Here is a 13472-nt window from a genome sequence, read left to right on the forward strand (position 1 = left end):
TGCATTGCAAATGCTTGTTTCTATTAGCAAATTATATCCTGGGCTAATCAATAAGAGACAATAAAGTTCTTCAAATGAATCTTGAGACGTAAGTAATCTTCATATCTTCCTTTATTCTGATGTCACTCTTCTCAGACAAACTAGCCGCAAACACGTGTTTCGTCCTGGTTTAAAGACCACAGACTTCCTCAGGGCTAATAGTAAAGTAGTTAAATATTCGTAAACGTATAACATCACACAGTGAACAGCATTAAAGTAATTGCAGTCTGAAGACTCCTGAGATAATCAATATTATAGTAGCAGTATTCAATCCAAAGTAGCAGGCGAGTCCCAGTGGTACCTACAATTACAAAGCCAGAGATCGTCTAATACATGCAGAGTAGCGCGACGCGTAGACTGTATCACAACCCAGCGCAACTTCGCTCAGCCATCCTTCTATATTTGTCCTACATATTACATTATTTATGCATATTTAAATAGCATGGACATTACTTAAGGGTACTAGAGCACTTACAGGGAAGGTACACAAAAAATATTACTATTACTATAAATAATTACAAAGAATGAGAAAACAACATGGTAGATAACTGCATAGAACAGAATGTATAATAGGTATAAACAGCATAAAAAGGTTGAGGTAGTATAGATGTCTGTGCCAAGAGTTGATTACAGTTTTTACCAAAGAATTATTGGAGGACAAGGGATTTCAGGTACAGTTATGCATAGAGTTGGAGGTAATGAGTTCCAGATTTTCTTTGCGCTACCCAACAAGGATTTTGGTATCAGTCACTCCTTTTTAAGGGTCGGTTTCAACCACCACTGCTTTGTCATTTTGAAATGGCTCAGAGCTGCTCTATTGAGGTCAGTCAAAGAGCCAAGTTTTGAGGTCTTTCGCCAGACGTGAAGTGGGATATCTTTCCAGGTCTTGGCTGCGAGATATGAGAAGGACCTTCCCCCCGCTCTGTTCCTGTAGAAGCGTGGGACAGTGGCTAGGGAGAGGTCGGCTAAGCGGTGGTTTCTCTTGGAGGCATGGAAGGAGAGGCGGTTGTTAAGGTATTGATGTTCGATGTTGTGGAGGGCCTTGTAGGTGTGCGTGAGCAGCTTGAAATTTATTTTTCTTTTGCCGGGGTGCCAGTGGAGTTTACGGAGGTGTTGGGTGATGTGGTTGTGGTTGTGCCGTGGGGTATCAAGGATTAGCCTGGCTGCGGCATGCTAGACGGTCTGGAGTCTGCAGAGGAATTTTTTGTTTATTCCGGCATAGTTGCTGTAGTTCACTCTGCTGGTGATGAGGGCATGAGTGACTGTTTTCTCTAGTTAGGGTATCCATTTCAATGTTTTATGTAGTATTTGGAGGGTGTTGTAGCATGCTGAGGAGACATCATTGATCTGGTGATTCATAGTGAGCGGTGAGTCCAGTATGATGCCCAGGTTACGCGCATGGTCTGTCCGGGTGGGTGGGCCACTAAGTGTTGTCCCATCAGGAGCCGTAGAGCCGAGGATGAGGACTTCTGTTTCCTCTGAGTTGAGTTTCAGGCAGCTGTTCTTCATCCAGGTTGCGACTGCTTTTTTCCCTTCTTGGAAGTTGTGCCTGGTGATGTTGGGTTCCTTGGTGAGGGAGAGGATGAGCTGGGTGTCATTGGCGCAGGTTGAGACCATGGTTTCTGACAATAGTTGTGAGGGGGCCATGTAGATGTTGAAGAGGGTGGGGCTGAGGGAGGATCCTTTGGGTACTACGCATCTGGTCTCTGTTGGTTCTGAGAGGAATGGCGGGAGTCTTATCCTCTGTGTTCTGCCCATGAGGAATGAGTGTACCCAGTCTAGGGCCTTTCATTGGATGCCGGTGTTGTGGAGTCTGGTGGCTAGTGTGTAGTGGGAGATGGTGTTGAAGGCTGCTGATAGGTCCAGGAGAACGAGAGCTGCAGTTTGGCCTTGGTCAAGGAGGGCGCGGATGCCATCTGTGGCTGTGAGGAGGGTGGTCTTGGTGTCTAGGATGTTGTTGGCTTCGAAGAAGTATGCTAGCTGGGTGTTGACAGCTTATTCAATGACCTTGGCTGCGAAAGGAAGCAGCAAGACAGGCCTGAAATCCTTGTGGTCTGAGGAGGGCTTCTTAAGGAGGGGGTTGACTTTGGCGTGCTTCCGGTTGTCGAGAAATGTGGAGGTCTCGAGGGAGCAGTTGATGGTTCGACATAGCTCGGGTGCGATGGAAGTGGTGGCTCTGTGGAAGATGTGTGGTGGGCAGGATTCTGAAGGTGCTCCAGAGTGGATATCCTTCATGGTCTTTAGGGTGTCTTCTGTTGTGAGTGGGGTCCAAGTAAGTAGGATCTGTTGGTTGCAGTCGCTGGAGGGGTTTGAGGCGGTGCAGAGGTCTTGGTCGTCAAAGTTGGCATAGATTGTCTTGATCTAGAGGTGAAAGAAGGTGCTCTGTCTGTTACGGAGGACATGGGAGGGAGGGATATCTGTTATTTCGCTGTGGGGTTTGGCAAATTACTGTATGATGGAGAAGAGTTTTTTGGAGTTGTGGGCGTTGTGGATGATTCTGTCTTGGAGGAAGTTCTTCTTTGTGGATTTGATGAGTTGGTGGTGTGCTGTGGTGGCTGTTTTGTAGGCTATGCGTGTTTCTGGAGTTTTGCTGAATCTATGCGGCAAAACTGGCTGGAGGTACGACAGGACCCGCCACTTCGCAAGTGGCCATCATATCAATATAAGGGTACAAGAGGAACCCCTCAAGTGTATAAGAAATAGGAATTCCAAGAATGGACTGATTTCTAAGCGGATACAGTGTACCACATACAGAGAACGTAGCATTTAAGTCCATCAACATTGAGATTTACCATATCACGAAGAAACTTAGGTGGAAAAATCTCCCGCATAGTTCAGCTTGATACCGATCAAGTGGTCCATTTTAAATCATCTTCTACATATGAGAAGGAATCGGCAAGATAAATATCATTGGAAAACTATACAGTATTCACTGGTAAAAGAAAAAATCCTGAAGAAGGCATTTGCCGAAATGTGTTGGTGGTATTCTGCAAATCACTACCAGTGTATTTTTGTTTTTCTTGTGTCTATGTTCACAATATGTTCAAATCTAATGTATAAAATGAGTTTGTTTTTATGTCTATAATATGTTTAAATCTACTGTACAAAGTCAGACAACATGTGAAAAATCTGGTATATATTTCTATTTGTGATATTCTAATCAAATTGGTGGTTGAACTTACTTAAGTAATATATGCAATAATATGTATTTATCCATGTGTATATCAGAAAAGTGGATGTCGATATATCGTATATTTTTGATACTATGAAAAAACAAAAATTAATAAAACTAAAAATATTTTCTTAACTGGATTGATTCAGTGTTTATTATGTTAGAAAGTATCTATAGTTAGCACACAGATTTTTTGGTATCGTCAGCACTGAGCCGGGTGCTATTGCTTTTTTCTAAAAAAGGTTTGCTGTTTCTCAACATTTTTTCCAGTCATCAACAGGAGTGTTTGGATTCTTGGAGTGCCGTGGTGAACCAGTTTGCTTTCTTGATGTGTTGTCTTATTGTCTTCTGGAGGGGGGCGAGGGTGTTGGCGCAGTTGGCGATCCATTGGTAGAGGTTGCTTGCCGCTGCGTTGGTGTCTGTTGTAGTTGGGGTGCAGGCGAGGGCAGAGGAAAGATGTTCATCAGAGACTTTGTTCCAGATTCTGCCTGGGAGGTGGTGCGAGTGCTTGTGCGCGGTGGGTTTTGTAAAAGATAAATGTATGCAGTGGTGGTCAGTCCAGAGTAGATCTATGATGTAGCTGAAGGAGATGCTATTTCCTCCTGCGAAGACGGGGTTGAGTGTGTGTCCTGCTGTCTGATTGGGGGCAGTGACAATTTGCTTCAGTCCTATGTTGGCGAGGTTCTCAAGGAGGGCGGTGGTGTTGGCGTCGTCATGGTTGTCCAGGTGGAAGTTTAGGTCTCCAAGTAGTATGTAGTCTGTGGAGGTGATGGTGTGGGTTGCTATCAAGTCGGCGATGATGTTAGTGAACAGAGTGCCTGGGGGTCTGTAGACTAGAGTTCCACGGAACGTCGTTCGGGGTTGGTCTAGATCTGGAAGTGGATGTGTTCCATGAAGGTCGAGTTATCGTTTGAGTCAGTGGTTGTCGGGCAGAGGGAGCTTTTGTCCATGATGGTGAGGCCTCCTCCTGGGCGGGTGGGCCCGTCTTTTCTCAGGATCTTGTATCCGTCGGGGAAGGCGGTTGCGATGTCGGGTGTGGAGCTGGCATTGGTCCAGGACTCTGTGAGGAAGGCAACATTGGGTGTGCGAGTTTTGAGGAGGTCCCAGATTTCTATGGTGCATCTGTGCAGGGAGCCCACATTGAGGAGGATGCAGTTCAGTGGTTTGTGTGAACTGGCATCTGGTGGGCTGGGGGCTACTGCTGGGGTCTGGAGGTTGGTGAAGGTGCAGCGGTGGTGTCAGCAGGAGAGCTGGCCTTTGGTGTTGCTCAGCATCAAGAGCTGGCAGTTTTTGCTGTATCTAGGGTTGAGAGCATGGAGGGTGCTGGGGTCATAATGGCAGAGGCTTGAGGGACCAGGGTGACTGTCGCTGGTCGCAGTCAGGTTGCAGAGGGCGCAGGCAGCTTTCCTTTGGCACGCCAGCGGCGCACCACCTGCACGTGGGTCGGGGAGGGTGATCAGCTGGGAGGCAGGAACACCACACTGGAGGGGAGGGGCCAAGGGGGCAGCAGCGGCAGGGAGCACAGGAAGAGGGTGTGAAGCAGAGGCAAACAAAGAAAGAGGTGAGAGAAAAGAGGCAAAGGAAAAGAAAAAGAAAAAGAGGCAAAGGAAAAGGAAAAGGGAAAGGGAAAAGATGCAAAAGAGAAACAAGGAAAAGAGAAAAGAGACAAAAGAGAATAGGGTGGAATGGCAGAAGAGCAGGGTGCTCTTTCACTAGACCACCAGGCATGAGGCGAGGGCAGGAGCTTACGGGTGGAGGAGGGCCTTGAACACCTACCTGGAAAGGAGCTCGGGCTCAAGGGCAGACCCTTAATGGTGGAGCTGCGTGGGGGAGAGCAGTGACAGTGACCAGGAAGGTCAGAGGTCTTGCTACCACATCATATGATTTTATTGATTAGTTGTAAACCCTTGCAATTTCTTCTTTGCACTGGGTGTTTTCATAGCACTTGTTGTCATTGCATTTGTAATTCGTAAGGTTAAGAGATCAACATAATTATGTAAAAGAGACCAATGTAGAAAATAAGATGAAACTTTCACAGAACGCAGCGCAACACCCAAAGTTGCTGTGCTGCGTTGTGTGATAGGGAGAGAGCAGGTAAGCACCATTTCTACAGAGTTATAGTACTATCCTTCTCTCTTCCTAGCGCTAGTGCGGTGCACAATTAGGTTGCTGAGCATCATGCACCCACCTTTGCACCATAGTTGAATGGTGTCTCTATGAGACAAGCATGAGTTTTGTACTTGAAGGGTGCTTGCTTTTAAGTTGTGATATTTTTTGGTGTGAAACCCTGTCTACTATCATTAGTAGATAGGCTGTTGCATCATAAACCATGGGTGAAGGCATGGGAACGCCTATGTACCACCCATGGAATGCCCCAATGATGAACAGCTTTGTGTTACTTTCAGGCAACATTCCATTTCAAAGTAAGTTTTGAACTGGAAAGTAAATAAAAATATTTTGCACAGGTTTGCCTCGACTTTGTGGCACAAACCCAGTGCAAAATGCTTGTTCATCTGGACCAGTGTGTGCAAATGTTCTCATAGGATATTGTTACAATATTGCAGGAATGTAACAAATAATACACAGACTTTTTCCTGTTTGCAAGTTGGAGACATAAAAAACAGCAGCATCATAAAATTGTGCAATAAAAGACATAGCACAGAGACAGGTTATGCAGAGATTTACACAGATGGTTAGTGTGCATTTGAGCAGGCAAGCGTAAGCACATTAAACCCAGCCCTATTGGCTTGGTTGATGCATGGTTAACGGGATCAGGCTTCATGAAGACCAATCCCACCCCTACAATAGCAAGCTTCACTGCTGTTACACCCCGTTCAAATATCATCCTTGAATATTGTCATTTTATATAGCGCGAAGTTGACCCTAAACCGAACCGGGTATCAGAGCACTTTACATAGCACCAGTTACGTTACATGAGGACACGCATTCATTTTTTTGTTAGGCATGGGGAGATTAAGTGATTTGCCCAGAATCACAGGAGGTTTAGCGTCATTACCGAGATTCGAACCCAGTTCCCCAGGTCCGAGGTTTTATTCGCTACTTTTGGCAAACAGCCCTCTTTGAAGGGTCACCCCTAACTTTTTGCCTTACTCCTCCACTTTTTGCTGAACTCTTTTTGTTGACCTTAGGACTCTGAGCAATTTACCACTGCTAACCAGTGCTATAGTGCATGTGCTTCTTCCCTAAAACATGATGAGACTGGGGTATACCTGATTGAAATATTTTACATACTGGTAAGACCCTTGTAAAGTGGTATACCATATACCCAGGGTATGTACATCAAATGCTACTAGTGGGCTGCAGCACTGATTGTGCCACCACAGACGTAGCTTTTCAACCCTGTCTAAGGACTGTCACCGCAGTTCCAGTGTGTGCAGTTTAGTGGGACTTCGAATTGGCATTTAAAACTACTTGTCAAGCCTTAAACTCTATTACAAATTACAAATAAGTCACCCTAATGGTAGGCCCTGAGTAACCTTAAGGGCAGGGTGCTATGTAAGTAAAAGGTAGGACATGTACCTTTAATTTTTTTGCATGTCCTGGTAGTGAAAAACAGCCTATTTAGTTTTTTCACTACTGTGAGGCGTACTCATCTCATGGGCCAGTATTAGACGTTCCTTGCACTTCTAACCTGTAATTCCTGATCAGAGAGGAGTAGCTTTTCCCAGTTTGATATGTTTGGAATGGTAATGTTAAATCCTCCTTACTGGTGATGTTGGATTTACCATTACTGTTTTAGAAATGCCTCTTTTAGAAAGTGGACATTTCTCCATACTTGCTGCTGTTTGTGCCTGACAGCCTGTCTCCAATACATGTCTGGATTGGGTGACAGCTATACTTTGTGCATTCCGTTTAAACAGCCACAAATACAAGAAGATAAGGCTCATCTGCATTCTGGGCACTCATCTGCATTCATTTGCATTCTGATGAGACTTCCTGGGCAGGAAGGAATGGAAGGGGCTGAAGCTTACACTCGATAGGTAGTGTCCTGTCCACACACAAAGCACTGATTTAGCCCCCCACAGGTAGCCTGGCATACAGAACTGGTTCGAAAGGGATCCTTGTGCATTTCAGAGGGATCTTCTGAAGTCACCATCTACATCAAAGGCACTTTTGGGTTTAAGCACTGGTTCTCTGACCCCCTAAAATCAGAGATTTCTGGATCTTGAAGGGACTGCTCTGCTGCTTAAAGGACTCAACTGGACTGGTTTTCGGGTAGGACTGCTTTACTGCTAGTTGTCCTGCTACCTGCTTCTCCCTAACTGCTTGGAAGGACTATGCCTTACCTTCAAGTGATCTCCAAGGGCTTGCTGGCTTGCCTCCGGCTTGCTGAAGTCTCAGGAACCCAAAAGACTTCCTACAATTCTGCTAGTGCTGCTGGACTCTGCCTTCTGTGAGTCCTTCCCTTGACTGAAGTGCCCCCTCTAAACTCTGGGCCTCAGAAGTGGGTTCTGCAGCTGTTTTCATCAAAAACAAGGCATTGCCCTTCGACATAGAGGCTACCCAATTGCAGCAGTTCCACAGCCTGCGTGGCTCGATAAAGACACATTACATTCACGTTAACAGAGTTAGACGGCAATATGGGACCCCCTTTGTGCTGCTTGACGACAACACAGTACACTCTCGACGTTGACCAAAGCTCCATCCGTGGTATTTCATCAGTGGGACGTGTCTGGGTCCTGTAGCCGGCCTGCTGTCGATCGTGGTCAGTCTGAACTTTGGATTTGCACCGGTCCCTTGCAACGTCAAGTAACCTGTGACCACTATTGGCGTCTAAGCACTTTTTATGCCTTTAGGGCCTGATGTAGGTAATCCCAGATTACCGATTCTTAAATACCGAATCAAACCGATTCGGTATTTAAGAACAGGCAAATGGGATGTAGGTAATTTTTCTTTAAAAATTACCGAATTGGTAAGTTTCGGTAATTACCAAATCGGTATTTACCGATTCGGTAATTGCCATTCATTCCTATGGGCCTGTAGGCCCATAGGAATGAATGTCAATTACCGAATCGGTAAATACCGATTCGGTAATTGGGGGAGACATTGAAGGGTGGCAGGGTGTCACTTTGACACCCTGTTGCACCCCTCAATTGTGCATGGGTGCACATGTTGCAGACATACATGCCCTTAGGGCATGTATGTATGCAACATGGCACTGTTTAAAAAGCAAAAAAAATGCTTTTTAAAGGGTTTTCATTATTTACCACCAACTTCTAGTTGGTGGTAAATAACGAATTCTTAGACCCCTGTAGCACTGATTGCAGTGCTACCTACATGGCAAAATACAGAGTTGGTAATTTTACCGATTCGGTATTTTACAGAATCGGTAAAATTACCGATACGGTAAAATTACCGAATCTGTATTTTAACATGCCACTACATCTCCATCTTCAAATACCGGTCGGTAATGGCCGAAATCGGCCGTTACCGACCGGTATTTGGCGACCTACATCGGGTCCTTAATGTTTACAACTTCATATCTCCAATTCTACCTATTGGATTTTGGCCATTTTGGTCTTATTTTGCTCAAATAAATATTCTCTATTGTTCTAAACCAGTATGAGGTCATTTTGTGGTGTATTCATTGTGTTACTGTGTGTGTGTTTGGCACAAATACTTTACATATTGCCCTTATAGATAAGCCTGGCTGCTCTGTCCCAAGCTACCAGAGGGTGAGCACATGTTATCTTCTTGTGTATCTGGCTTACCCTGACTAGAGTGGTGGTTCCTGACTGGCCTGGGTATTTCAGCCAACCAGGAATCCCATTTATAACATCTACCAATTGAATTTAAATCATTCAAACATAACTGAACAAAATTATCTAAATGTAATCCTTTGTTTTCCTATATTGGATGTGATTAACATTTATAGTAGAAGTAAAATGCAGTGAATAATCTACAATTATTTTTAAGCAATTTGTGTTATTATGATTGATAGTCACACCATGTGTTACATGCACACACCTTACGATTATGGTAGAACCTGGGTTAGCGCTTGTATTTAAATTAAACAATTAACTTACTTTTGAAGCAAACATCCAAAGGACCCATCATTGACTTGTCGAAGACCTTCAAGATTAAACAGTTGAACCACATTGACAATGGCCCTTGGTACCTAAAATAGATTAAATGGGAAATGTATTAAAACATGTAAAAAAAACTCATGTGTAAAAATAGAACCCCTAGATGAGGTTTCCCAGAAGAAAATAGCCCAAATAATCGTCGTGAATCACACTAACACTCTACATGCAATATCAATCAACATTTCATTTGGACGCCTTCCTTTCACTGTGTATGTTTAACTTACTAGGAGGTGATGACTGTCTTTTTCTATTTCAGCAGATACATGTTCTTATACCATAGGCTATTAAAGGTCCGCTCCCGGGTTAAAGGCCCGAGCCGAAGGCGAGGGACTTTAACAAGGGACAGGACTTTAATAGCCGGTATAGCCCTGCTACGAAGGACTATAAGACTATTAAAACATTCTGCCACTAGAGGGCAGAATGTTCTAACAAATTAAACAAAGGCTTCTCGAAGCTTGAGGGGATTTAAATCCTCTCGAGCTCCGAGAGGCCTTTGTAACACATTGAAATGTTGCTCTGCGGGCCTTTACCAGCCCGTAGAAGCAGGGAGCACTCCATTGTCTTAAATGGAGCTCCCAACATTCCAATGTTCTAATATAACTGCAACCAAGCAATAACTCTTTTCTAAGATATTGTCGGTCTATAATAGCTAATTTTGATATATCAACACTGTATTGTTGTCTAATCTTTCCTATGGAAAATGCAAGGGGGGAAAGTTTTTGGGGACCTCACTTTTTCTCAGCCACCACTTGACAGATCACCCAAAAATGTATGAGGGAAGAGATGAGGAGGAAGAGCTTCTTTTAGGAAGGTTTTGTGAAGATTTGGCAAAACAAAAAACGCTTTTCTTATGGAAACTCTAACTCATGTATAAGTACGCAGTGGGGACCGCCACTGTGGTATCTATCTATCCATCTATCCATCTATCTATCTATCTATCCATCTATCTATCTATCTATCTATCTATCTATCTATCTATCTATCTATCTATCTATCTATCTATCTATCTATCTAAAAAAATAGATATGCATAAATATATATACAGCATTCAAGATTTTTCTTTGTGTTTTTGTTGCTTGCATTTTACTGGTCTCCTGAACTAATGACGCTTAATCTCCTTCACCAGGCCGCATCCCCCAGCCTCTGATGCTCCTTGTGCCTCTCTAGTCTGTAAAGCTTCTGGTTACATTTTCCCAATATTGCATACATAGTGTAATTGACAGCGCATAGTTTCATTTGGCCCTGCCATATAGAGGACATGCCACTATTGAAAAACACTTGTAGACAATCCTCTATTATACAGTTGTGAGCCCATTTACAGGCATGCCTTCTCTCAAAAACAGCACTACCTGTTAGTACTCTAAATACTTGGGGGCAGATTTACAAGTCCCTTGCGCCTCTTTTACGCCGCAGTTGTGTCACTTTTGTGACGCAGCGGCAGCGCAAAAGATGCGCCATGGTGCGGGGTATTTACAATGTGATGCATCTGGGAGATGCGTCACGTTGTAAAGCCCTGTGCCAGAAGGAGGCGTTCTTGCGCGGGGGGGGGGGGGCGTTCCGGCGCAGGAACGCCTCCTAAAAGTGGCCGAGTAAAATCTGTGCCATTTTTGCCCCATGGTGCGCCACATTGTAAATGCGGCGCATCCATAGTGGCGGAGGCATGGCGTACAATAAGTGGCGCATCCCTGCTGATATGCAGGGATGCGCCACTTATTGTAAATCTGCCCCACAAACTGCATGTCTGTGTCTCCTAGCTTGGTGACCTGGCCATGGAGACATGGGCAGTTTGTAAATTTTTTCTACTGCAACTCATAAATATGAAGCTAGGTGCTGTACAGCTTTCCACTTTTTGGCCAAGATTTACAATTGTTTTGTGTTGGGTTTCGTTACTTTTTTAACTCCTGTCTGATGCAAAACCTTTTTGGGGATTTACAAACAAACACAAATTGGTATGTGCTTTGGTTTGTAAGAAAAAGAGTAACGCAAACCAGCGTGACATGCTGCTTTGCGTTACTTAGGGGCAGATTTACAAGCCCCTTGCTCCCCTTTTACGCCACCATTGAGTCACTTTTGTGATGCAGCGGCAGCACAAAAGATGCACCAAGCTGCAGGGTATTTACAACGTGACGCATCTGGGAGATGCATCACGTTGTAAAGCCCTGCGACAGAAGGAGGCGTTCCTGACCCGGGGGGGGGGGGGGCGTTTCGGTGCAGGAACGCCTCCTAAAAGTGGCTGAGTGAAATCTACAAGATTTCACTCAGTCACTTTTGGGGCCATTCTGTGTCAAAACCCTGCGCCTGCTTGAAGCACGCGTAAGGATTGATGCAGCATTGTAAGAATAGGGCCCCTAGAGCATTGCTGGAGCTGCGCAGCACTTGCGATGCAACTCCAGCAATGTGCCGCCTTTACGGCACAGATGCGTCACGCATCTTGCAGTTTTTGCCCCATGGTGCATCCATGGTGGCAGAGGCATGGCGCACAATAACTGGCGCATCCCTGCTGATATGCAGGGATGCGCCAGTTATTGTAAATCTGCCCCCTAGTGTCTAGGGGGCATTACACGGGTGGTATATGGGCTTTCCCATGCTACCACCCATGCTTTTTTACGCTAAATCATATATACTAACAATAGTAGACATGGTTTTGCACCAAAAATAACACTGCTGGAGAGCAAGCGTTAAAAGGAGAAAGGTTTTAATTTCTCCTTTTGTTTCAACTTTTGCATATGTGCTGCATAGTACGGCACTCCTACAAAGTAGAAAAAGTTGTCTAATCTTGTCGTATTTTGAACTGGAAAGATACCCTTTCAGTACAAAAGCTGTGCTAAACTCACAAAGACATCCTTGCGCTCTGGAGCAAAGGTGTGTGCATGGTGCTCGATGGCACAATTCTGCACCGGCGCTAGGGAGAGCTAGGGAGAGAAGGGGAGAGTGCCATATCACTGTATTTATGGTGCTCTCTTTCTTGTTATGCAATGCAATCCAGTGCAGCATTTTGGGTGCTACAATGGCTTGCGTGTAGCTTTTGTAAATCTGGGCTTTGGCTTGGTGACTGGAAAAAAGGAGGGTTAAAGCCTAAAGGTCCTATTGGATGAGCCACGACAAAGGTTGGGAAAAACAAGCTCCCTCAGAGAAATTCATAAACCTCTCATATTTTTCAAGAAGCTCTATTGCATGTAAGATGGTAGAGTAACGTAGCTTGATAATATATGGGCATGCAATGAGTTAGACAATTTTTCATTACTTGCATTGCAGCACATTCCAGGTTGCTATGACACTGATTACAGTATTTTCCTAATTTCAGTAATTACTGACTATATAAGCCACCAGAATGATACATTGAAGGTAAGTGGCGGGTACTAATAGAGTCAACACATGGCAGTGCAGACAGATTTTGATTCGAATGATCCCCATTAAAACATATTTATTTATTTAGCTTACCTCCTGATGCAGCATGTCCAGGGAAATCGTCAGATTGGCAATGAAACTCTCTGCAGAAAAAAGAGTCTGAAGGAGAGAAAAATAAGAGCCTGTTAGATTAACATCTGTCAAAAAAATGAATGGCGATTGCAAATCTCGAGACTGTGACTATTTAGAGTGTTTTTGCCATTTTGTAGGCAGAACATCAGAGTAAATGTGTATTCATTCCCTTCTCTACATTTTAAGCATGCTTAAATCTTATTTAATATTTGTTCCTGTTTATAGTGATAAACTTGGTAAACAATGGTAGTGTGTTAGAAATCGGGTCCAAGTAGGGACCACAATCATAGTCAGGGTAAGCTAGATACACACTGAAAGATAATCTCTGCTCACTCTCTGTTAGCTTGGCACAGAGCAGTCAGGCTAATCTAAAGAGGCAATGTGCGAAGGATTTGTGCAACACACACAGAAATACAATGAAAACAACACAAAAATACTTCACAAAGGGTTAGATTATATTTTTATGAGTAAAACAAGACCAAAACAACAAAATCTAATAAGTAGAACCGGAGTTATGAATTTTTAAAGAATAAATCAAAAAGTAGTGCTTAGCTTCAATTAGTACTTATTGGTTACTTGAGCTCGCGCTAGACTGGGGTACATCCAAATTTCAGGCCAACTGTAATGGAGGGCAGGCCGGCTACAGAGCTCATGCAGGTCCCACTGACAAAGTA

The 13472-nt window shown here is 44.2% G+C and overlaps 1 protein-coding gene across 1 annotated transcript in view; it reads right to left on the bottom strand.

Moving 5' to 3' along the window:
* Positions 1–13472, bottom strand: part of LOC144781259 (phospholipase B1, membrane-associated-like) — a 211649-nt gene that overhangs the window by 48642 nt on the left and 149535 nt on the right. The window contains exons 10-11 of the mRNA XM_078660002.1: positions 12760–12825; positions 9259–9350 (exon numbers count right to left, since the gene is read on the bottom strand). Coding sequence (XP_078516128.1) covers positions 9259–9350; positions 12760–12825 — 158 coding nt within the window. The remainder of the gene's footprint in view (positions 1–9258; positions 9351–12759; positions 12826–13472) is intronic.

The sequence above is a fragment of the Lissotriton helveticus genome, chromosome 9 (genome assembly GCF_964261635.1).
Source record: "Lissotriton helveticus chromosome 9, aLisHel1.1, whole genome shotgun sequence".
Classification (NCBI taxonomy): domain Eukaryota; kingdom Metazoa; phylum Chordata; class Amphibia; order Caudata; family Salamandridae; genus Lissotriton; species Lissotriton helveticus.